At 46.6% G+C, this 26,763-nt stretch overlaps 1 protein-coding gene across 1 annotated transcript in view; it reads left to right on the forward strand.

Annotated features, from left to right (window-relative positions):
- Positions 1-238: 238 nt before the first annotated feature.
- BSG (basigin (Ok blood group)) overlaps positions 239-26,763 on the forward strand; it is a 52,641-nt gene continuing 26,116 nt past the window's right edge. The window contains exon 1 of the mRNA XM_073655088.1: positions 239-461. Within this exon, the coding sequence (XP_073511189.1) occupies positions 392-461 (70 nt within the window). The 5' untranslated portion in view covers positions 239-391. The remainder of the gene's footprint in view (positions 462-26,763) is intronic.

Consider the following 26,763-nt stretch of genomic DNA (forward strand, 5'->3'; position numbering starts at 1 on the left):
GGCCTAAATAAACACAAGGTTATGGGGGAAATTGAACATGAGGCACAGACCCCACGCTGTTCTCAGCGCCTAGCACGTCTCCATTACCACACACAGCGCCATCTACCGGAGGCAGCAGCACACTGCTAGTCTGTAGGTGAAGGGCACATCATCTACACACACTGGAGGTCACGTGGCCGACGTGTGTCACGCGCTGAGGACGCTGGATACATGGATACATTACTCCTAACCAGTACGTGAGGACTTCGGCGAAGACCGGAAGTGCGTAGCTCAGCGCTCCGCCCACAGACATAAGGAAGCAGGTGACCTGCTCCTCGTCGTCTCTATTGACTGCTGTTCGGTGAGGAGAGAAGACGCCGGTGACCTGTGTGAGGCCGGTGCGCACCGCAACATGAAGGGGTCCGAGCTGTTAGTCGCTGCTGTGCTGCTCGTCCTGAGCGGGAGAGGGGCGGAGTGCTCAGGTAAATGGCCTCTGTTAGAGGGCAATGAGGTTATGGCCGCCCTGGCTCTCCTAGTGACAGCGCCGCCATTGCTGCTGTGCCCGGGGTAGTGGCGGGGCACGGTGCGGTGACCCCAGTGAGTCGCCGCAGGTACTGAGGTTTGAGCCTATGGAGGTGGTGAGCGGCTGTGCTCGGTGCTCTCTCTGCGTGCTGCCAGTGGCTGGAGGTGGTGAGCGGCTGTGCTCGGTGCTCTCTCTGCGTGCCGCCAGTGGCTGGAGGTGGTGGGCGGCTGTGCTCGGTGCTCTCTCTGCTTGCCGCCAGTGGCTGGAGGTGGTGAGCGGCTGTGCTCGGTGCTCTCTCTGCTTGCCGCCAGTGGCTGGAGGTGGTGGGCGGCTGTGCTCGGTGCTCTCTCTGCTTGCCGCCAGTGGCTGGAGGTGGTGAGCGGCTGTGCTCGGTGCTCTCTCTGCGTGCCGCCAGTGGCTGGAGGTGGTGGGCGGCTGTGCTCGGTGCTCTCTCTGCGTGCCGCCAGTGGCTGGAGGTGGTGAGCGGCTGTGCTCGGTGCTCTCTCTGCGTGCCGCCAGTGGCTGGAGGTGGTGGGCGGCTGTGCTCGGTGCTCTCTCTGCGTGCCGCCAGTGGCTGGAGGTGGTGGGCGGCTGTGCTCGGTGCTCTCTCTGCGTGCCGCCAGTGGCTGGAGGTGGTGGGCGGCTGTGCTCGGTGCTCTCTCTGCGTGCCGCCAGTGGCTGGAGGTGGTGAGCGGCTGTGCTCGGTGCCCTCTCTGCTTGCCGCCAGTGGCTGGAGGTGGTGGGCGGCTGTGCTCGGTGCCCTCTCTGCTTGCCGCCAGTGGCTGGAGGTGGTGGGCGGCTGTGCTCGGTGCCCTCTCTGCTTGCCGCCAGTGGCTGGAGGTGGTGGGCGGCTGTGCTCGGTGCCCTCTGCTTGCCGCCAGTGGCTGGAGGTGGTGGGCGGCTGTGCTCGGTGCCCTCTCTGCTTGCCGCCAGTGGCTGGAGGCCTTTGTTTCTGCGCTGCCCCCTTACCTGCACCAGGCTTGTGTGTGTGAGCGGCAGCTCGGCCGCACGTAGGCGATCAGCCTGCTGGTTGCTGGGACCGGCAGCAGTGGTCACACGGCATGTGAACCGGCAGCCAGAGAAGAATCTTCTCACTGAGAGCAGCTGTCTGATCTTTTACATCGGGATTAAGTATTATCTAGAGAAATGAGTCTATGGGGTCTGACTGCGAGACATGTAGGGACTCTATTTAGGTGGAGTCTAACTCGTTGATAGCTGCACATATAGCTTAGAGTAAGTGATTGGCTAGTTCGTTTTTGTGTGGCAGTCACGTTCCTTCAAGTCTGTCAGCTCGAGGGTTATAGCAGTCTGTACTCTGTAGAGCCACAGGCTCTCACCTGCTAGTCAAAGTGCCTATTCTAATAGAACCACGTGGGTTATTCCATTCTTCAAGAAATGGCACTTTCTAAGACTTGCTGAGGATCCAAACCAATCCTGAGAATAAAGGGGGCTGCTCTCTGTGCCCAGCGCCACCCTACTGTGCAGGCTTCTGCAGCCAGCACAAGTTATTGAATGGACTACAAGTGACCAGACATGTTGCTGCGCAGGGAAAAACCTTCATAAACCTGATCTGTGGCCTCTTCATTCTCAGGGTAAGGTGGAGGGCCTTGAGTTGGACCTCACTGATTGTGGAGTGTCATAATACGCCATAGCAGCAGCTTGGTGTGATCAGTGGTTAGCACTGTTGCTCTGCAGCACTGGAGTCCTGGGTTCAAATCCCACAAGAGACAACATCTTCAAAAGTCTGTATGGTCTCCCCGTGTTTGTGTGGGTTTCTTCCCAGACACCAAATTTACAGATCAGGAGTTTAGATTGAGTCCCAATGGGGACAGCAATGATGTATGTAAAGTGCTGCCGAATATAGTGCTATATAAGCAATGCAAAATAGGTCATTTTATTGTATGACCATATCCTTGTCTAGGAATTGTTATACTTGTGGATCCATATAGTTGCATAAATATTCACCTTTTTGTTTTACTTAATCTGAATGGATTGGTAAAGCTTTATTTACCATATTAACAAAATGATCTCCTGTGTGGCAGCGTTCATGGCTGCAGGGACTGCTTGTAGAGGCATAAACCGTAGACAGTCCCATATCCAAGGTTCTGGTTCTGCCTTTCAGACTGGTCAGTGTGCCCCTATCTCCCTACGTGTGTGTACAGTCCTCTAGCAGTACCTAAATGTTTTTATAGCTGTGAAGGGTTATCTTCTTCTGTATACATTAATCCATTAGGAATTCTACATTTTAGCAGAGGAATATTGTGACATTTTCTTGTTTAGTGGAGCAATCTCCTCCTAATTTGAGTGTACTGGATTTCTATAGTACAGTCAATCTAATTACATGTGAATTTCTCATGAAATGAAATTGAGTACAGTAAACCTATTGGCCTGTTAATAATCCTCTTTAAAATGTTTGGCCGCCCTGGGACATGGCATGTGATTCCAGCTGGCACACTCTTCAATGGCCTGCATTCTTCAGCACAGGCAGTACCATTTATTCACCCTGCTGCTAATTGTTCTCAGTACGTGCCTGCTCCAGACAGTATTTTGTTATACACTGGCCCTTTGTTTTAGGCTCTTTACAAATGAATGTGTTGCCACTACTGCGATGAAGTGTTTTTGGCTCTTTGCATGTTTGAGAGGAATGCATCTGAGGTGCTTAGGTGTTGGCAACTCTGTATGAGACTTGCTGTATAAGGGGGGGTCTAAAGATCTGTGAGGGTGCTCTTGACAGCCCTGTACTATTTATACTGTTGTTCCAGCACATGGAGGTTTTTCCTTAACCGTTTCATGTCTTATTTGGGCTCTTTGATTACACAGTGCTTCACAACATTAGCGTATAATACTATTGCAGTGCCTGTTGATTATTGTGAGGGTCTATGTTGGGGGTGCTTAAACATTCCAGGGTTAGTCAGGGGTGTGTGTGTCTAACTTTTCTATATCGCTCTCCTTGCTCAGTTTTCCTTAGTTACAGTGGCCTTATGTCTTGTAGCGCCAGCCTTGGCATTCTTTGATAATGTTTCTTTGGCTTTCAACGATGTTATAGCGGTGCTAAATCTGTACCCAAGTCCTCATGAACTACATGCACCTTTGCTCTAATTGCACATATAAACTAAGTAATAGCTATAGCTTTGGTAAGTTATATTTGGGGCAGAAAGCACGGTGGCAAAAGTATACATGCATGAAACCTGTGGACAGATATAAATGGGGAGGTCTTCATTCTGTATGCTACAGTTCGAGTTGTATTCGTTTAGACACTTTTTGTAATGAAGGTATATGCCTGCCATACATTATGGTGCTGAGGACACCCAAAAAGATTATGGTAGTGTGAACATGACTGAAATGTATTTCATTGATCTGAGGCATCCTGCTTATCAACACTTTGATTGTACATTCCATCTACTATGAGAGATGCACACAAATATTTGCATCTTTTGATTGTATCTGTGGAGACTCTTCATTGTGTGGAGTTTTTTTGTTTTATTTTGGGGTAGGGAAATGAGTGTTTGCTCACTTAGTCTCCAAAAAAATTGATACACTTGATATATCATATTCAAGCTTGCACTTAATGGAGTGTTCCCATCTCCAAGATCCTTTCCCAGTATGTAGTAGGTGTAAAAAAAAAAAAATTTTGTACTTGCCTTCTGATGGCCCCCGGTGTCTCTGTCCTGGCTTGCCGGCAGATCGGGGTGGACTCAAGGACCTTCTATGACGTTATTTAGTCATGTGACAGGTCACGCCGGTTGCATGGATTTATATAGTGTGACCAAGTTGTCAAGCACTTTCCAAGTGATGGTAAAATCGTTTGGAAGGCGCTTGACAACCCGCATGCGGAAATGCATGTGAAAAACGCTTCACTTCCGCTTGTCTCTGGCATGTACAATCCGCATGCGTTTTTTTCTGCCAGGGAGATGCAGAAACGATCAGGAAAAATCCGGAGCATTTCTGCATCGTGGGCGCATAGCCTAATAAAATACTATGCAGCGAGGTGTCCTGATTTGTAGCTGCTTTTAAGCATATTCACAAGTTGTAAGACTGGCACAAAAATGGGCATCAAAGTAGGTGCTGAAGGCCGTTATTGAAAGGATTTAATGCCTTTGGGCCACTGATCTCACACTACAGACACGTAGATCAGGGTGCCTCATATCAAATATATAATATAATACAATACGGTCACCTGGCCCAAATGAGTTCTGGGCATCAAAGCGGGAAAATGGCCACTTTTCACAGATTTGAATAAGTAACGAAGTGGTGTTTCTCAGGGGTTGAATGATGTTGGGCCACTGATGTAACACCACCGTTGCATACATGGCCCGCATCAAATTCGGGTCACTCTAGCCTGGCCCGAATGGGTTCTGGGCATGAGAATTGCCCACTTTGATGCCATTTCTGATGCCCATAACCCATTGGGGACCTGTATTTTATATGGGTCACCCTGATCTGTGTCTACAGTGTGAGATCAGTAGTCCAAAGTCAACTAACCCTTTCAATAATGCCCTCCAGTACCCACTTTGATGCCTTTTTTTTTTTTTGCCAGTTTTACAACTCTTGTAGCTGCTGTTAAGCATAGTCACATCTGGACACTTCACTGCATTGTAATTTTTTTAGCTTTGTTAAACCTGTAACAGGAAAAAAGAAACTGGCTAATAAACCTACGTCAGCATTGTGTGTTGTCTGCACTCGAGGTCCAGTTTGGGCATCATCGGGACTTCAGCTTAATGGCAGATGTAGTTTGGTGAAGTATTAACTGGATGCTGTTGATGCCAGTGGAAATGAGCTTAAAGGTCATTGCATCTTTAATACATAATACACGTTAAATGGTCTGTCAAATCTTGAGTAGTTAATCAGTAAAATGATTAAAGTGACCTGGGTTAGTGCCACATGTTGTGGGGTGTTTTTTTTGTTTTGCCCCCCCCCCTCCCTCTGGGCAAGATCTCAATTTTGCAGTCTGTAGTGGGTTTTATGGTTTCCTCCTGGCTTGTGTTTTAGCTCATATGCACCGGACTATAAAATGCATTCTTACTAGTCACACTTTCTACATGCAGGGAGAACAATATTTTTTTTTTTTTTGCCCCCTCCATTGTCAAAACTTTAGTTTAAGTGTCTATTGAAGATTATGATACTGCTGTTCACCGGCTGCATCACAAATATTTTGTTTGCTAAGCACTGGCCTGGATGTCTTCATCCTTGCTGATTACTTATGATGATGGAAACTCTCGTTTTACCTTAGACAAGAATATCTGACATTTTATTTCCTGAAAGCATTGGAACACATTCCTTATAGGCTCAACTATATGTAGTATTGACAAAATGCCTGCATATTGGTCTGTTTTTACTAAATCTACAGAAATTGTGACTTTTTTGGTTTGTGCTTAATAAATCCTAAAAGATTAATATTATGCCCTGTCATATTGATGATTTTTAATACTTTGATCTATATTTGAAGCACTAAATTCACTTCTGAGCATAACTGCCTTACTGATGTGGTGTTAAAGGCAGCAATATGCTTTCAGACTTCCTTGCAAGTAAACCGTACAGAATAGCACTTGGTCTTGTATTCATCGTCAATTTTTGCCAGATTTCTGTTGTAAAACTGTTTGTACAACTCATCTGTGCATAAATGTAGTAGAGAAAAATTAAAAATCCATAAAGACCTATCCAGGGAGGGAACAAATCACCCTCACATTGAACATATGAGATTAATTATAACTGGGGAAGTGAAAGCTGACACTTCAACCTCAATTCAAGTAGGGATCTCCTGCAGTAATCAGTTACCAGGACTGGGATTCGTTTATTCAGAAGTGGAAAAGGCAAGTGCTTCCGCTGTTCAAAAGGGCTGGTCTGTGACACTTTGGAGTCAGTAATGAATATTAAGGTTTGCATCGATCTGATATTTATGGGAGATACACTACCGTTCAAAAGTTTCCAGACAATTTTGTGTTTTCCATGAAAACTCATACTTTTATCAAATGAGTTGCAAAATGAATAGAAAATGCAGTCCAGACATTGACAAGGTTAGAAATTATTTTCCCCTTCTCCCATGACAGCACCACCTGAGAGGGTATCCGCCCACCAAGGACAGGAACCTACTGAATAAAAAGGCGGTACCTCTCCTCCGCATCAGTTTTGGTTCCTGTCCCTGATGGGAGCCTCACCAGGTGGTACCTCACGTACCTGGATTATGGACGGTGCGGCCTGGAGGCCGTGGAAGCAGCAGATGGTCCCTGTTCCCAGCCCGTCTGGCTGCTGCCCGGGTCTGCGTGTGGGGAGGAGGTGCTGTTTTTGGATTCCTCCCCGCGTGCGCCGGGGCCTGCGGCCGGGTCTGCGCCTCGCAAAGATGAACTGAGCGCGCCGGCCGGCAGGTCTTCCGGGCTGCGCACGTGGGGGTCGCGTCGCACCCTGTGGCGGAGCGCGCCGGAAGTCCGGGCTGCGCACGCGCGGGGTGCTGACGCGCCCTATCACGGAGTGCGCCGGAAACCGGGTCTGCGCATGCGCGGGTGGGAAGCTGTCATCCCGCTGCAAGCGCGCCGGGTGCCGCTGGGCTGCGCACGCGCAGAGGCAGGTGGATCTGCGGGTAGCGCGCCAGCTGGCTAAAATTAAAAAAAAAAAAAAGAGAGATGAGCACACTGCCGGAAAGGGAGGAGCCTAAAGGAGGTGGAGCCCTACTGCTTTTAAGGATGGGGAGCAATCAGGATGGCGGTGTCTGCATCCCCGCCATGATGGATGAGGAACCGCAGTCACCTGGGCAGCAGCTGTCACCGCCACAGGAAGTACAGCAGCAGCCACAGCCATCAAAGCAGCGCAAGCAGCTCAAACAAATGGAACGGGAATCTTCCCATCGACAAAGTCACAGCAGTGAGGGGCGTACGAGTTCCGACAAGACTGGTCAGAAAAGACTTCGTCAGTCCACCTCCGCCAGATGGGAGCCCTCATGTGAACGGCAACCACCGCCTCTGGTACCCTAGTCTGAACGGCAGTGTGGTGAGTGATCTTCGTGAAAGTCTCACCTTGAATAATGTGCTCTTCTCTCTCTCTCTCTCTCTCTCTCTCTCTTTTCCTCCTTCTTCTCCTTTTATTTCTTGGGGCGGAGGCGAAGAAGTGTAGTGCTAAAAGTAAAAACAGGGAGTGTGCTTTATGCAAAATCGGTCTTCCCACCTCCTATGCCAAAAACCTATGCTCGGACTGTATTCAGAAAACCATTGCAGAGGAGTCCCCCAGGTTTTCTTTAGAATTAAAGGATCTAATCCAGACAGAGGTCAGAGAGTCCTTAAGAGGCTTAACCTCACTCAAAAAGAAGAAGCGAAAACTAGTTTCTTCATAATCAGTGGAGTCCCGTTTTACGAGAGAACTGCCTTCCTCCTCTAATCACTCCTCATCGTCATCTGAGTCTTCGGATGATGATGGGGGGGGCAGACCTTGTTTTTCGGTTGAGAATACTGAGAGACTAGTTAAAGCCGTCAGAGGGACTATGGGTATTACCGATACCAAGGTGCCCAGAACAGTCCAGGATGTTATGTTCAGGGGCTTAGACCAAAGGAGGAGACGCTCATTCCCGGTCAATGACAGGATTAAATCTCTGATAGAAAGGGAATGGAAGAAACCGGAGAGGAAGGGTCAGCTGCCATCATCCTCCAAGCGGAGGTACCCCTTTGAGGATGAGGATGTGGCTAAATGGGACAAAACCCCTAAGATTGACGTGGCCATTTCAAAATCTTCAAAAAAAAAAAAAAAAATCCACTCTACCCTTTGAGGATTTAGGAGCCTTAAAAGACCCGCTGGATAAAAAAGCGGAGTCCTTCCTTAAGCAAACCTGGGAGTCGTCAGCAGGGGCCCTTAAACCGGCAGTAGCCGTGACCTGCACTGCTAGATCTATGATGATCTGGCTTCAACAATTGGAAGACCAGATCAGGGGGAATGTGTCCAGGGAGAAAATTCTATCAGACCTTCCTCTTGTGCAGGGAGCGGCTGCATTCCTGGCAGATGCATCGGCAGATTCAGTTAGGCTGGCTGCCCGGTCTGCAAACCTCTCTAATGCAGCCCGTAGGGCGCTATGGCTCAAGAGCTGGCCAGAAGATGTGCAGTCAAAGTCTAAACTGTGCTCAATCCCTTGTGAGGGGGACTTCTTGTTCGGCAAAGGTCTAGATGACATCCTAGATAAAGCCGCAGGCAAAAAACATGGATTTCCCACGGTGTCTGGTTCCCGATTTTAACAGTTTCTTTCGGAAGAGAAAATACAGCCGCAGTAAAGCTCCCAGAGACCAAGGTAGCTGGAAAGACCGAAAGCCGTATAGCAGAGGCTTCATGTTTGGGGGTCCCTCCTCCGAGAATAAGAAAGCCCCTAAGTGACAGTTCCCCCCGGGTGGGAGGAAGATTGTCCCACTTCCTGCCTGCCTGGAAGGAAATTTCATCCAATTCTTGGATCTTAGGGATAATCAGGAGGGGGCTCACATTAGAGTTCAAAAGCAGGCCCAAGAACACTGTCAAAATATCAGCCCCAGAGGTTTAGCGGAACAGATAGCCTTACAGCAGGAAGTTCTCTCTCTGCTCATGAAAGGAGTTCTGGTGAAAACACCTGCACCCGAGCAAGGAAGAGGATTCTATTCGACTCTCTTCCTAATAAAGAAGCCGGACGGCTCCTTCAGGACCATTGCGAACTTAGAGACTGAACGACCATTTAATCTACAGGCCTTTCAAGATGGAAACAATAAAATCAGCCATAAAGATGTTATTTCCGGACTGTTTTATGTGCGTCCTCGATCTGAAGGACGCCTACTACCACGTCCCGATTTTGCCAGATCATCAACAGTTTCTAAGAGTAGCTGTATAATTCGGCAGGCACGTAAGGCATTTTCAGTTCGCAGCTCTTCCCTTTGGCATTTCCATGGCGCCGAGAGTCTTCACAAAAATCATTCTGGAGGTCACAGCGCACTTGAGGGAAAGAGACATTTTGGTCATCCCTTATCTGGACGACTTCTTAGTAGTGGGCAGATCAAGTCAACTCTGTGCTCTAGCCCTGGCGGACGTCATGGCCAGTCTAAGACACCTAGGTTGGCTGTTAAATCTGGAGAAGTCAAGGCTGGAACCAAAGAGGGTTGTCTTTCCTGGGTCTCATTCTGGACTCAGAAAACCAAACCTGTCTTCTGCCAGAGGAAAAGAAACTGAAGATCAGATCCCTAACATCTCAGGTTGTCAGCAATCCGACCATGACCCTGACGAGTGCAATGTCTCTGTTGGGTACAATGACGTCTTGCATCCCGGCGGTTCAGTGGGCCCAGCACCATTCCAGATGTCTTCAACAGGAGATTCTGGCAGCGGACAGGCGGCTCAAAGGTCGCCTGAATGGGAAAATATCTCTTCCAGATGTTGTGATCAACTCCCTGGACTGGTGGACATCTCCGGTCAACCTATCTTTGGGGGTTCCTTGGACCTTCCAGGTGTCGGATACAATTACAACAGACGCAAGTGCGGAAGGTTGGGGAGCTCACCTAAGGGATCGTTCTGTACAAGGCCTCTGGTCGGACAGCGAGACAAGTCTCTCTTCCAACATGAAAGAGCTGTTGGCAGCCAGAAACGCGCTAAAAGAATTCAGTTCTGTTCTTCAGGGTCCTCACGTCAGGATAATGTCAGACAACAGATCAACAGTCGCCTACATCAATCATCAGGGGGGTACCAGATCTCTCCCTCTGATGTTAATAGCGGATCAGATCTTCAGGTTTGCCGAGAGTCGGCTGGTTACGCTCTCGGCACTGCATATAAAAGGGGAAGAGAACATAAAGGCCGATTTCTTGAGTCGTCACATCTTGAAACAAGGAGAGTGGGAGTTGAATCCAGCCGTTTTTCAGCAGATTGTGGATCGGTGGGGACAGCCCCAGATAGATCTGTTTGCAAACAGACACAATCGGAAGACCGAAACCTTTTGCTCCCTGAATCCAAAAGAGGGGGCGTTTGCGGTGGACGCGCTGCAGATTCAGTGGGATTTCACTCTAGCTTATGCCTTTCCCCCTTTAGTACTGATCCCTACTATCCTGAGGAAGATCCGAGAGGAACGGGCGAGGGTTATATTGATCGCCCCGTTCTGGCCCAAGAGACCATGGTTCACTTGGATGAAGAGAATGTCCCAAGCAGATCCATGGGTTCTTCCGGACATCCCGGATCTCCTCAGGCAGGGCCCAGTCTGTCATCCCCAAAGAGCGGGCCTGCATTTGACGGCTTGGATTTTGAGAGGTCGCTATTGACGCAAAGGGGGGCACTGTATAATTATGACTTGGCAGCAAATAGATGTATCATTAGATTTATTAAAGCCTGTCATAGATCCAGACCTATTCCTGTTCCAAGAATGCCTCCTTGGGACCTTAATTTAGTTCTGGAAGCATTAACCAAACCTCCCTTCGAGCCCTTAGAGAAGGTTTCAGAAAAAATCTTAACTTTAAAGACTGCGCTATTGGTGGTCCTGACATCAGCTCGTAGAGTCAGTGACTTACACGCACTATCCGTTAACCATCCATTCACTCAGGTATGTATGGATAGAGTAATCTTAAGACCAGACCCGGCCTATCTTCCAAAGGTAGCCTCCAAGTTCCATAGGACGCAAGTAATCACTCTCCCTTCTATCCTAATCCTAGGGATTCTGAGGAACATAAGCTTCACACCTTAGATGTTAAGAGGGTGTTAGTCCCGTATTTGGAAGTGACAAAAGCCTGGAGAAAGAGTGACGCTTTATTTATATCCTTTCAGGGGGCTAGGAAAGGACTTAAGGTTACATGGGGGACCATAGCTAGATGGGTCAGGGATACTATTACCTTAGCCTACTCTTCTAAGAAATCTGCCAGTTCCTGAGAACCTGAAGGCCCATTCAACCAGAGCGGTAGCTGCTTCCTGGGCTGAGAAGGCGGATGTGCCCATCGACATTATATGTAAGGCGGCAACTTGGTCATCCCCTGCTACATTTTACAAACATTACCGTCTTGACCTTTCCTCTTCTACTGATCTGTCCTTTGGTAGAAGGGTGTTGCAAGCGGTGATCCCTCCCTCTGGTATTTGATCTCTATAAATCTCTCAGGTGGTGCTGTCATGGGAGAAGGGGAAAAGATCCTAGTTACTTACCGGTAACGGGATTTTACAGAGCCCATGACAGCACCCTATTAATTCCCTCCCCTTTATCACTGTGGTGTGCACTTTTTTTAAGGTGTTTAGTACATATGTTGAGGTGGTGGTTATGTATTAACCTGTCTTCGGAGGCCCTCTCATGCTCTGAAACAAAACTGATGCGGAGGAGAGGTACCGCCTTTTTATTCAGTAGGTTCCTGTCCTTGGTGGGCGGATACCCTCTCTCAGGTGGTGCTGTCATGGGCTCTGTAAAATCCCGTTACCAGTAAGTAACTAGGATCTTTTTATTAGAAAGAATAATTTTCCCCTCCCCCATGACGGCACACCTTGAGAGGATCCGCCCCACCAAGGACAGGAAACCGTCTGAAATAAAAGGGCGGTACCTCTCCCTCGCTTCAGTTGGTTTCCTGTCCTTGATGGGGAACCTGTCTGGAAGAGGTCAGGTCCGACAACCGGACAGCAGTAGCCTATGTGAATCACCAAGGAGGGACAAGGTCACGCCCTCTGATGGTGGTGGCAGACAGGATCCTTGGTCTAGCAGAGCGAAACCTCCTATCCCTCAGCGCCCTTCACATAAAGGGGATAGAAAACGTGAAAGCAGATTTTCTAAGCCGCCATACCCTAAGACAGGGGGAGTGGGGGTTGAACCCAGAGGTCTTCCATCAGATTGTCCAGTTATGGGGGCAGCCAGACATAGACCTGTTCGCCACAAGGGCAAACAGAAAGGTGCAGAAATTTTGCTCCCTAAATCCAGCAGAAAATCCCCATGCCGTAGATGCCCTCCAGATTCCTTGGGGGTTCAGGAAGGCCTATGCCTTTCCGCCATTAGTGATGATTCCAGTAGTGGTGAGGAAGATCCGGGAGGAAGGCGCCAGGGTGATTTTGATAGCCCCTTTTTGGCCCAAGAGGCCTTGGTTCTCTCTGCTTCGGCTAATGTCTGTCAGATCCCTGGATTCTACCAGAGAGGCCGGACCTTCTCATGCAGGGACCAGTATTCCATGCCCAGGCCAGGGGGTTCCATCTTTCGGCATGGAATTTGAGAGGTCGCTATTGAGTAGCAAGGGGTTTTCACCAGGCTTAGTTTCTACTTTATTGGGGAGCAGAAAACCAATTACAACTAAGATTTATAGCAGGGTTTGGGGTAAATTCCTAGAGTTTATAGATATCCCGCTATCGAGCAAACCTCCGATCAGAGGGATCCTGGAATTTCTGCAAAAGGGGCAGGACCTGGGTCTAGCTACAGGGACCTTTAAGGTTCAAGTTTCAGCTTTGGGAGCACTCTACAATTGTAATCTGGCTGGGAATAGGTGGATCTCGAGGTTTATCAAGTCCTGTGCCAGAGCAGGACCGGTTAGATCCTTGGGTGTTCCTCCTTGGGACCTGAACTTAGTCTTGAACGCTCTTACTAGTGAACCATTTGAACCTCTACACAAGGTTTCTCCAAAAATTCTCACCCTTAAGACCATCCTCCTAGTGGCCTTAACGTCAGCCCGTAGGGTGGGTGATCTGCAGGCCCTTTCGGTTAATCCTCCTTACACACAAATCTTTGAGGATAGGGTCACCTTGCGGCCAGATCCAGCATACCTTCCCAAGGTGGTATCTAGATTTCACCGTAGTCAGGAGATTGTGCTACCCTCGTTTTGCAGCAATCCCAAGAACCCAGGGGAAGTCAGGTTCCATAGCCTAGATGTTAGGAGGTCCCTGCTACAGTACATTCACATGACTAGTCTGTGGAGGAAAGACTGTTCTCTGTTCCTGGCCTTTCAAGGGTGTAGGAAAGGTCACGGGGTGTCCAAGGGTACCATCTCTAGGTGGCTCAGGGAGGCCATTTGCTTAGCCTATACGTCCACAGGGGTTCCAGCCCCGGACAATGTGAGGGCTCATTCCACCAGAGCCGTTGCAACCTCCTGGGCAGAGAGAGCAGACGTCTCGATCGAGCAGATATGTAGGGCTGCTACTTGGTCTACACCATCCACCTTCTTTAAGCACTATCGGTTGGATCTATCCTCTTCTGATCTCACCTTTGGGAGAAGGGTACTTCAGGCAGTGGTCCCTCCCTAGGGTGCTCATAAATTCTCTCAAGGTGTGCTGTCATGGGGGAGGGGAAAACACCAAGGTTACTTACCGGTAGGCGGTTTTTCCTGAGCCCATGACAGCACCCGTAGTTTCCCCCCCTTATTTTTTCTGTTTCTCACACCCTGGTGTGCACTGTTTGGGGTGGTGTGTATATGTATATTGTGGTGTTGGTTATGTGCCTAACCTGTTTAGGGAGGTCCTCTCAATGCTCTGTAAACAACTGAAGCGAGGGAGAGGTACCGCCCTTTTATTTCAGACGGTTTCCTGTCCTTGGTGGGGCGGATCCTCTCAAGGTGTGCTGTCATGGGCTCAGGAAAAACCGGCTACCGGTAAGTAACCTTGGTGTTTTCTCCTTCAAACTTTGCTTTTGTCAAAGAATGCTCCCTTTGCAGCAATTACAGCATTGCAGACCTTTGGCATTCTAGCTGTTAATTTGCTGAGGTAATCTTGAGAAATTTCACCCCATGCTTCCTGAAGCCCCTTCCACAAGTTGGATTGGCTTGATGGGCACTTCTTGCGTACCATACGGTCAAGCTGTTTCCACAGCAGCTCAATGGGGTTGAGATCTGGTGACTGCACTGGCCACTCCATTACAGGTAGAATACCAGCTGCCTGCTTCTTCCCTAAATAGTTCATGCATAATTTGGGGGTGTGCTTTGGGTCATTGTCCTGTTGTAGGATGAAATTGGCTCCAATCAAGCGCTGTCCACAGGGTATGGCATGGCGTTGCAAAATGGAGTGATAGCCTTCCTTATTCAAAATCCCATTTACCTTGTAAAAAATATCCCACTTTACCAGCACCAAAGCAACCCCAGATCATCACATTACCTCCACCATGCTTGACAGATGGTGTCAGGCACTCTTCCAGCAACTTTTCAGTTGTTCTGCGTTTCACAAATGTTCTCCTGTGTGATCCGAACACCTCAAACTTAGATTCGTCTGTCCATAAACCTTTTTACAACCTTCCTGTCTAATGTCTGTGTTCTTTTGCCCATATTAATCTTCCTCTTATTAGCCAGTCTCGGATATGGCTTTTACTTTGCCCTGAAGGCCAGCATCCCGGAGTTTCCTCTTCACTGTAGACGTTGACACTGGCGTTTTGCATGTACTACTTAATGAAGCTGCCAGTTGAACTGTGAGGTGTCGATTTCTCAAACTAGAGACTCTAATGTACTTGTCTTATTGCTCAGTTGTGCAGCGGGGCCTCCCACTTCTTTCTACTCTGGTTAGAGCCTGTTTGTGCTCTCCTCTGAAGTGAGTAGTACAGACCATTGTAGGAAATCTTCAGTTTCTTGGCAATTTCTCGCATTGAATAGCCTTTGTTTCGAAGAACAAGAATACTGTAGAGTTTCACATGAAAGCTCTTTTTCTGGCCATTTTGAGTTTCATAGCACAAACAAATGTAATGCTCCAGATTCTCAACTAGCTCAAAGGAAGGTCAATTTATAGCTTCTCAAATCAGCCAAACTGTTTTCAGCTGGGCTAACATACTTGTGAATGGGTTTTCTAAACATCCATTAGTCTTCTTACACAGTTAGCAAACACAATGTGCCATTAAAACACTGGAGTGGTGGTTGTTGGAAATGTAGGTATTGCAATAAAAACAAGACGTTTGCAGCTAGAATAGTCATTTACCACATTAACAATGTATAGTGTATTTCTGATTTAATGTTGGCTTCATTAAATTTTTAATTTCTAAATGACCCCCAAACTTTTGAACAGTAGTGTATATTTTCAGTTCCTTAGCAAAGGGACTATCATAATGCATTCACTCACATCACCGTCGGCCTTTCTAACCCTTCCAATTTAATATCTGCCAGATGAATGATTCCATTCTTACCATGTTTTGTCTCCTATAGAAAGGTAAACTTGCAATGGGAAACAGGACCACAATATCTACCCCCTGGGAACTCCAGGGGCGAAGACATCTTGAAAGTTGTGAATCTCCTAAAATTCTAACAGACCTAGCACATCCCCAGAACTAGCCCCATATGAGCTCACCAAAGGAAGGCATGTCGGCGTTAACATTGATCTAAGTAGAATTTGGGTTTTTGTATCTGGTCAGCCCTGGAAGGTACAGCTTGCTATTCTGTCCATTTTCCTAAGGAGTTTCTCACTCCGCTAAGCTCTGAGCCATTTGTGTGATATCCAGGTTTTTTTTTCTTTTTGTTATCCCTTTTATTCTATTAAATTGTATATACGGAGTTGCTTTATTTCCCACTTTGTATATTATAAACACTTCCCTCCCGAAGTACGTTTCGCGGGGAATAAACCCAGCTTTCTCAAGGGAAGAGGCACTTGCCTTCCTCGCCACCTGTTCGGGCACAACTCCATTGCAGAGGTAAAATCATTTTGCAATGAAAAAAAATCCTTCTCTGGGGCCGCATTGGGATATTTTTCTGGGACACAAAATAGCCACTGTGCAGGAGGTCATTGATTGTGGCTGTGTAACCCCAATTTTTTGTGCTGTATCACTAGGATAAGGGGGCTTTTAGAGCCCCACAGCACTTTTTGACAATTTCCCTTGCGTACAAACCTCTTTGTCATTGTAACACTAATCTATTTTTTTGCCATTTGGGTTCTGGTGTCTTTGTGCCCTTGCTGCTATTCTCCTCCTTTCCATCTTCTTACGCATATCATTTGTTATTTTTATATTTGTAATATTTTATGTTTATATTTTTTATTAATAAATTTGTCATATCTTTATACTAACCTTTAAAACTTCATTTTTTTTTATTTATTTTTTTTTGTTCAGTTCTCATATTATAAACACTGCCTACCTTTCCATATTAAATATATAAAATTTAAGAGCTCTGTTCATCTTGCTCTGTAAACTGAAGGCATACGCTGCGTTGGAATTGGAGGTGTATATACCATACACTCATGGAGCTCCTTTATAACCAACCTAGTGGTGGAAGCAGCCTTGTCCATCACTTGTCATTCAGTTACGTACTTGCCCTGAGGATTGGAGGCAGCAGAGCTGCGTATCCCTGACCAAGTGCATTGTGTTACATTGAGGCCATAATTGTCCTTTCCTTTTAGAAGTTTCTTTAAATTTATAGCGGCCATCATACATCTTTTTTACTCTGCAGCAAACAAAATTAACATGCCGAAGAATCTCCTCATACTGGAACAAATGGTCAGACTGGTTAGAGGATAACTTAAGGGGGTTAAGGACAGAGCCACATTGTAGGTTAATGACCAGGCCAATTTTTACAATTCTGACCACTGTCACTTTTTGAGGTAATACCTCTGGAACGCTTCAACAGATTCCCCTGATTCTGTTTTTTTTTTTTTTTCGTGACATTGTACTTCATGATAGTGGTGAAATTTATTTGATATCACTTGCGTTTATTTTGTAAAATAAACAGAAATTTGTCAAATGTCACATTTTTCAAACTCTGACTTTTCATGCCCTTAAATCAGAGAGATGTCACACAATAGTTAATAAATAACATTGCTCACATGTCTACTTTACATCAGCACAATTTTGGAACCAACTTTTTTTTTTTTTTTTTTTTTGTGGTACCACATTTGAAGTGACTTTGAGGTGTCTATGACAGAAAATACCCAAAAGTGACACTATTTTAAACTGCACCCCTCAATGAGCTCAAAACCACATTCAAGAAGTTTATTAACCTTTCAGGTGCTTCACAGGAACTGGAGCAATGAGGAAGAAAAAAAAAATAACTTTTTTTTTCACAAGGGTAACAGGAGAAAACGGCCCCCAAAAGTTGTTGTAAAATTTCACCTGAGCACGCCGATACCCTATAGGTGGCAGAAAACCACTGTTTGGGTGCAGGACTCGGAAGGGAAGCTTTGACTTTTTGAATTCAAAACTTGCTGGAATCAGCGAACGCCATGTTGCATTTAGAGAGCTCCTGATGTGCCTAAACAGCGGAAACCCCCCCCACAAGTGACCCCATTTTGGAAGCTAGACCCCTCAGGGAACTTATCTAGATGTATGATGACCACTTTGAACCCCCAGGTGCTTCACAGTTTATAACGTAGAGCCGTGAAAATAAATAAAAACACATTTTCTTTTAGCCCCAAATTTTTTATTTTCACAAAGGTAACAGGAGAAAATTGACCTCCCATTTTGTTGTGCAATTTCTCCTGAGCATGCTGATACCCTATATGTAATTGACAATTACTTTTGAGGCATAGTGCAAAGGTCAGAAAGGAAGGGGCACCATATTATAGTACAGATTTTACTGTTAGGCTATGTGCCCACGATGCAGAAATGCTCAGGATTTTTTCCTGAGCGTTTCTGCATCTCCCTTGCAGAAAAAACACATGCGGATTGTACATCGCTTTCCATGCGATTTTAGCATCACTTGGAAAGTGCTTGACAACTTGGTCACACTATATAAATCCATGCAATCGGCATGGATTTATGTAGTGTGACCGTAAAATGTTTAAAAATAAAAAAAATCTATACTTGCCTTCTGATGGCTCCCGCAGTCTTGCTTCACTCCACACCCGGGTACCATCCGCACATTGAAGGCATGTATTCCGCATGTGCTTATCTAATGAAGCGGAATACATGCGTTCTAATGCAAGTCAATGGCAGCGAAAACGCAGCGCTTCTGCAAAATAATTGGTAGTGCTGTGTTTTTTTTCTGCAATGATAATCCGCTGTGGAAATTTCCACAGCATGTGCACAGCACATGCGGATTATCATTAGGGAACATGGCAGGCCTTCTACCAAGCGTTTTTGCCGCTGTGGAAACGCTTAAACGTATCGTGGCACACAGCCTTATGGTTTGAGGGTGCCATGACCCACTGGGAGATCCCCTGAGGTGCTGTAACAGCAGATTCCCCCATAAATGACCCAATTTTACAAACTACACCTCTCAATGAACTCATCTAGGGGTGCAGTGATCATACTGACACCAAGGCTGTGTCACAGAATTGTATTCCATTGGGCAGTGAGGAAAAAATTACATTTTTGCCACAAAAAATTTTGTTTTAGCCCCAGATTTGATACTTTCACACTGGGAAATGGATAAAAATGGCACCAAAATTTGTCCCATAATGTGAGGTATTGCCACATTCAGCAGACATGTGGCTGTACAGTGTTGCTTGGCCACACGCTCGCACTCGGGAGGGACGGAGCGCTATTTGCCTCCTGGAGTGCAGATTTTCCTAGAATAGTTTGCGGACTCCGTATACAGAGCGCCTAAATGCTAGAAGAGCAGAATTCCCCTCCCTCCAGTGGTTTCATTTTGGAAATAATACCCCTGCCAAACATGTGGACACTAAATGTGGTTTAGACACAGTGGTGCTCCGCAGGGAGGGGGGACTTGGGAGTGCAGAATTTGCTGAATTTCTTTTGGGGGGCGAGGAGCCATTTAGTTTTTCCAGAGCCTTTGTACTACCCGTAACGTGGAAGCCCCTATATTTCCATTAACATGACAGACCTGAGTGGGGGCTTTTACTGGGAACCTTTTACATAACATATTTTAGATCCCATTTATCCGGCACTCTACGCTGAGCACTTACTTTGGGGTTTCCGTCTAATTCTCCAAATGACGTGATTCAGATGAAACCCCGGAGGGATCCATTTACTATGAGATGAGGCAGCAGAGTTACTCTGGGCTCCTTATGGCCTCTGTTCAGCGTTGTCCTTTTCAGAGGTGCACAAAACTGGCGGACCACGCTTTTATTTTCGCCTAAAAAAGATGGCCATTGTCGGATCATAGGTCAGACGGCGTCCACAGTGCCTCCATCTGTCTCATTACAGGGAATCTTCCGTCCGGGGTTTCCGTCTGAATCGTGTATTTCAGAGACTTACACAGAAACCCCGGTGTGAGTGCAGAATAAATGTGTGCCTTGCCTTACTGCGATCTTTGGGAGGCAGAATAAACAAATCTGCAGCAGGTGAAGAATTGGATTTATTTATTACGCCATTCCTCGTGCAGTGTAAAAGATTAGGTGACTTTATTCTTCGGGTCGGTGCAATTACAGCGATGCCAGATTAATATCAGGTTTTTATGATCGACAGCTGTCACTCACTAAACTTTTTTTTTTTGCACAAATTAATATTTGCATTGCCATATTTTGATAGCTATAATTTTTCCGTATTTCGGCCGACAGTCATGTGACAGCTCGTTTTTTGCGGGACCAGTTGATGTACCAATAAAAACCATTTTTGGGCAAATTACATTTTTTTTTTGATCGCTTTCTATTCTGATTTTTGGGAGGCAGAATGAACAAACAATTCAGGTTTTTTGTTTTTGTGGTTAAAAGGCAGCTTTATTCTTTGGGTCAGTATGTTTACAGCGGTACTACATTTGTGTTTGTTTTTTGCGCTTGCATTTTTTTCTATAAAAGTTTTATCTTTGTATCGCTTTATCCTGAGCGCTGTAATTTTTTTTACATTTTTTTGGCTTATGGAGCTGTATTGCAGCTTGATTTTTGCGGGAGAAGATGACGTTTTCAGCAGTATCAATTTTATTTACATTTGTTTTTTTTTTTTATTGCGTTTTATTCCACCTTTTTTCCAGCGACATGATGGAAAGTCAGTTTCGTGTGTGTAGTGGTTTTTTTTTTTTTTTTTTTTTTTTTGGGCTTCCAGTTGTACCGATGTGGTTGACCAACATATTACTGTGCTTGTAGTGTTTCCTTATGAGGCTGTTTATACTTTACTGTTAAGTTTTTGCCTCTGGAAGCTGCTTTCCTAAATTTATGACCTCCTCACCATCTGACCTTTTAAAACCTGTTATACAGAAGTGACACAAATCCAGTGACCTGCTGTTCTGCCTCTGGAATATTCTGGGTAAGGCTGCAGTCATTGTAGGCATGTGATCTATCACAGACAACCCTCCCTGTTTAGTAGCGGCTTCATTACTGACGCATGGTGTTCTGTTCCCTGTAACTGCACACTTATTTCATAGCCTTTTGCTGGCTAGTGGTTGCTCAGTGCTGAGTGAAGGTGACTTTGAGATTGTACACTGGTTAGTCACATGACTCGGCATTCCCTTCATGATTGGCTCTGGGGTAGGATCAGCAGTTTCCTACTATGTAAAGGGTACACTGCGAGAATGAGGCACAAAAGGCGTGTGTGTTCCTCTTATTTTATTAGTCTGTCAGCTGTAATTCTTTTTTCTTGCTGTTCTGTTTATGCCGAATTCTTGGTTTACCCCCCTCCCACCTTTTATTCTCTTCGGTCTGTGGCAGCTTCCATGCACATAACTTTACTAAGAATCTGTGTCATGCTGTATTGTGGAGTTTATATTGCTAGGCACTACATGTGAAATCTAGAACCTTTTTATGGTGTGTGGTGTAAAAATTACCATAAAGTAAAATGCTAAACTAAATATAGTACCAGGGTATTTAACATGACTTTGCATGCAGTGGGTACATGTACAAGCCAAATCTGAGTAATATGACAGCACTAATCCTGACCCCCCCCCCCCCCCCCCCCCCTTCCCCCACATAGTGTGCAAACATGCAGCTCCTATGGGTAATACTGGGGAAGCCAGAGCAGGTTTGTGTTAAGGGATGTCAAACTTTTATACACTGAGGGCCAAAATTAAAAACTTGGACAAAGTCACAGGCCAACATTAATATTTATAAAACAAATATCTACAGTTGATGACTGTTTACCTGCCAATGAAATAGAACAATGAACCTTCTCATATGGAACCAAACTTGGGCTTTGCTTGTTCCAGATTCAATGTTTCAACAAAATTTAAGAGTAATCGGTCACCCAAGTTTTTGCTACCCCATCTGAAGTCCTCATAATATAGGGACAGAAGCCCCGATTCCAGCATGTATCATTTACTGGGCTGATTTGATTTAGTTGATGATCTGCATCATGATGGTAGGGAGTGAACAAAAAAGTAAGATCTCAATACATTGGTAAAGGATAACAATGGAGAATGCATAAAATAAATTATGGTGATTAAAAAAAAAAAAAGCCTTAAGTAGCTGAGCCCCACTAGAAACAACCCCTGTAGCAGGTCAATAAAACTTAACTACTTTAATGCATTACAATAAAAGCCATTTATGGGTAATAAATTTAAAATGACAATCCTAATTTGCTATAGAATAGGTCACTCAATAAATGTATAATCTATTTTACAGCAAACTAGGATTGTCATTTTAATTCCTTGCCCCAGAAAAGTTGAAGCTCCCTATATTTCCACTGACAAATGACTGACCTGAGTGAGGACTTGCTTTTTTGCAGATTGAGTTAAAGTTTTTATTGGGAAAATTTTGCATAACTTTTTGGATCACATTTATCCTGTGCTCTACGCTGAGCACTAACGTTGGTGTCTCCATCTAAATTTCCAAATGACTTGATTCAGATGTAACCCCGAGGGAACCATTCACTGTAATGAGGTGATAGTTACTCTGCACTCCATCTGGCCTCTGTTCAGCAGTTAAAACTGTGGCCAGCTGCGCTTTAATGCATGCCTAAAAAGATGGTTTCGTCTTAATCGTGTATCTTAGTGATTTACGCAGAAACCTCGGTGTAGGTGCTCTGCACAGGATAAATGAGAGCTGAGCCTTACTGTGAACTTTGGGAGGTAAAATTAAAAAATCAACACTGGTGAAGAATTGGCTTAATTTATTTTTTTACAGTTTCTCGTGCAGTATAAGTGAATAGACTGCTTTTATTGTTTGTCAGTACAACCTTTTTTTTTTTTTTTTTTTTATTGTACATCAAATATATGTATTGGTATATTTTTAATCTTATTGTATTTAGTCTTTATTTTTTACACTGAGACATCAACTTTCCCTGCCCTGATTGCTGATCTAATGCAATGCTTTTGCATTGCAGACAGATGTGTGCTCCTGCTCTTAGCAGGAACTTGCAGACCACTGTACCTGGGACACTCATGTATGTACGTCGTAAAGAAAGGCATTTCTTCACCAAATATGTCCATTTAATTGGTATTACAGCCATGTATTTATTGTAATCTACAGAATGATGCTGACAAGCTCTTAGCTTTTATAACTGCTTAATAGGGTTAACTATTTAAACTTTGCCAACTGCCCTTATATAGCCAGTAAGCTTTCTTCTGATCATATTTCCAGTTTTGTGCAGTATCCTTGTCTGGTTTTTTTTTTTTTTTTTTTTTTTTTTATGAATTTTCCCTTCAGTTTTAGTAGGGTCAGGGATGTGCCTGACAAAGGTCAGCAGCTGGTTGCTTGTCCACACATTTTGCTTCTAGGCAAAATGTCAGCCAGGCAGTAGTAAAGGGCAGCCTCTGTAGTGATACGGGACCCTGCTGCATCTGTTACATATATATATATATTCTTAGTCCTGCTTATGTTCTAAAGAGACTCGGACAACTTTTGATCCTAAACTATTAGAAGTTAAAGGGGTATTCCTATCTCCAAAATCCTATCCCAATATGTAGTAGGTGTAATATTAGCAAATACACTACATTTCTAATTTGCGGTATCTTTTCTGATTCGTGATCTTTCCTCATGTGCAGGCATCGCAGGACCTTAGGTATCCATGGTTACGTCAACTGATAGCTAGTTGCTAGTGGTCGTAACATGCACATAAGGCTGGGTGCCCATGTAGCGTTTTTCAAGCGTTTATGCTGCGGAATTTCCACAGCGGAAACGCTTGTGAAACGCTAGGTAATCCGCACCCCATGGTCCCCAAGGGGATTCCGCATGTTCTATGCACATGCTGCAGATTTTTCCGCAGCGTTTATGCTGCGTACAAAAATCCGCAGCATGTCATTTAATTTTGCGGAAGCGCAGCGGAACTCCCGCCACTGACTTGCATTGAGACGCATAGAAACCGCGACTGTACGTTTGTACAAGCGGCTTCTATGCGTCTCTATGTGCGGATGGTACCCAGTTCTGGAGGAGAGGAGACTCTCATCCAGACCTGGGTACCATTGTACCTGTAAAAAAAGAATAAAATAACAAAGTTTATACTTACCTTTCCGAAGGCTTGTCTCTGAATGTCGGCATCGCTTGAGGACCTGCGGTGACGTCAGTCATGTGACCGCAGGCCCTTCACCGCTGTGTCTCGCGATATGCCGGCAGCCGGGAACCAGACATGAACGAGCGCTGCAGCCACGCCGGGGCCTCGGGGGTGAGTATAGCTTTATTTGTTTTGTTCACTGTATAAATCCATGCCGGTTGCATGGATTTATATAGTGTGACCTAGTTGTCAAGCACTTTCCAAGTGATGCTATTGACGCGCCCCTGGGCCTGTGTCGCGCTGTGTTGCGCACGCGGAAGCTTACCCGGAGCCGGATCTCTTGAGGGTTGTAGTCTCGTGGCGGTGATCCGGTCCGTGCCCAGGGAGTCAGACTAAGTGGCGCTGTATTAGCGGTAGATGTTGGACGACTACGCCACCCGTTGAGTACAGCTAAGGAGCTGCTGCTGCAGGGCAGACCGCTGAGGCCGGTGGTAGGATTGTGCAGCGTGATAGTATAACCCCCAACGGGAGGGGTATGGCCTCAGGGCAGCCGACGTGGATGATGGGGGTAGCAGGAACCACTCGGAGACGGTGCGGTGTAGTTCAGGGTCTTTACTGGTGACAACGATAGACCCTCCCGGAGTACTGGCTAGCGATTGGGGCCTGGTCAGTCCTTGAGCAGATGGGATCTCCCCTGGCCAGGCGGAGTTGTAGGCCTCCCAAACTAACGATACTCTTCTGGCTACCTTGCTAGAGGCGGGTATAAGTAGCCCACGTCCCTGAGTGTACCGTGTGGTGCTCACCCGTATGGCCGGTGACTCGGGGCCTTCTAGTAGCTTCCGCTCCACGACGGCGGTGCTGGTCCCACACGTGTGACCGTGCCTTCGGGTTTCTGGGCCAGAGGACCTGCAATCCCCTGCCGGTCGGTTTCTGCTGCTGGATAGGAGTTAGTCCCCACAGCCTCGGACTCCGGGTCCGGTGATAACTTCTCAGTCAGGGTGAGCTCTGCAGCTGCCAGCCCCTGACTCCTTGTAGCACTGCTCCCACAGAGCTCCTGATGTTCTTTTCCTATATCTGCTTCTCTGTCTCTACTTCTTCTCTACTCACTAACCCTGCCTCAGCCCTAGGTTTATATAGGGGAAGTTCTTCCCCCTCCCAGGACTGGGCAGGAGGTGTGGCATGCACAGGATCCCTGACCAAGAGACCTCCCACCTGCTCTCAGACATAACATTGCTGTTACTGTGGAAACCAGACCCCTGGGGTGCCACATTCCCCCCCTAGTGAAATTTAGTACTCCGGGACTAAACATATTTTTAGAAAAACATAACAAGGTATCAACAATAATACAATAAGAAAAACACATAAAGATGGTTACGGCGTGTCCGCAACCGGGTGCAGTCTTTGAAGAAAACAAAGGTGTCCATTTCACCAAAACAGGGAGACGTAACCAGGTAGGGGTCTGTCCTGCCCCGAGTCCTTAACAGTCTTTAGTCCATTCCTGGGTTACGCTCCAACCATGTACAAGGATTCCCGGTAAATCCACCAAGGACTCCTAAAAATAACTAGAAACACATAATTATACACAAGCAACAAGAAAAACAGGTAACCACAAATAAAACAATTTATACACTTCAAATCCTCCAACGTGTGGGTAACTGGCCTCTAGTGGCCCTAGTGGACCTACGGAGCTGACTGTCTAGCCCTGAACTACAGGGTGTAGGAGCTGTCAAGGGTAAACTGGGCAGCTGTCCACCGGCTCTTTGGCTCACTAGGGGTACGGCAGGCTCACTATAAGCAGAGGGTTGATCCTCCTGTTCTGCTTGTGTGGAGTCTTCTGCCTCCTGGACCGGCTGCTCTTCCAGCTCTACCTGTTGCTCCGTAGGCACTTGGGATGCTGGTTGGAGGAACGTGAGGACGGGTACCACAACTGCACCATTGACTTGAGTCCAGGACCGAGGGAAGTCTCAGAGCACAGTACTAACCATATCTTCCCTTTCCTCTACGGGTCGATGGTCTTCTTGTTCCTCTTCAGGGTTCCGTAGCTGTTCAGGACACTTCTTCAGGTGATCCCGGGATACAATGGCTATGGTCTCCCCTCCGTCTTTACTGATGGTACAGACTTTCGGGTTCTCGTGGCTTGAGGGCAGTACGGTGTACGGGTCCTTCTCCCACTGGTCGTCCAACTTGTGGAGCCGTCTTTTCCTCTTCAAGACCTGCTCTCCGGGTACCAGGGGAACAGCGGGAGCATACTGGTTGTAAGTTTTCTCTTGTCTTTCCCTAGCCTGACAGAGACTTCGCTCCACGCTCTCCTGTACTTTCCGGTACTGCTGCTGCCTCTGTGTCCCAGTCTGCTTCTGGTGAAGTGTCCTCGGGTGTCAGGACTCCCATTTCCAGGTCAACAGGTAACTTACCAGGTCTCGCCCTCATTAGGTAAGCCGGGTACAGTTGGTGGAACCTACCGGGATGTGGTTGTATAGGTCCACCAGATCGGGCAGCTTCTCAGGCCACAGACTGCGTTCTTCCAGGGGCAACGTTTTCAGGAGATCCATTACCACCTGGTTCATTTTCTCACAAAGTCCATTAGTTTGCGGATGATAGGGTGTTGTCCTTATCTTCCGGCAGCCATACAGATTGCAGAATTCCTGGAAGACCTCCGCTTCAAAGGCAGGTCCCTGGTCCGTCAGCACTTGGTCCGGGTACCCGTGTGGACGGCAGAAGTGCTGCTGGAAGGCTCTAGCTGCTGTTTGAGCTGTTAAGTCCTTAACGGGGACGACAACCAAGAGCCGGGAGTAATGATCCACAATGGTTAACGCGTAGACGTAGCCACTTCTGCTTGGGGTCAGTTTTACATGATCCAAGGCTACCAGTTCCAACGGCTGCCGGGTGACGATGGACTGCAGGGGAGTCTTCTGGCTGGCACGGTCCTTCCTTCTTAGGTTGCACGGGCCACAGTCTCTGCACCACCTCTCGATGGTTCCCCTCATGCCTACCCAGTGGAACCGCCCACGCAGCAGGAACTCCAGCTTCTTCCATCCGAAGTGTCCAGCCCCGTCGTGGTATGCCTCCATCACCATGGCTGCGTCTCTCCGTGGCACCACTACTTGCCAGATTAGTTCATGCGTCCGGGAGTTAACCATTCTGCGGCACAACTTCCCCTTGTAAAGGAACAGTCGACTCTTCT

Source organism: Phyllobates terribilis, unplaced genomic scaffold (genome assembly GCF_046119375.1).
Source record: "Phyllobates terribilis strain yellow unplaced genomic scaffold, ASM4611937v1 Scaffold_1__5_contigs__length_1240528914, whole genome shotgun sequence".
NCBI classification, from domain to species: Eukaryota; Metazoa; Chordata; class Amphibia; order Anura; family Dendrobatidae; genus Phyllobates; species Phyllobates terribilis.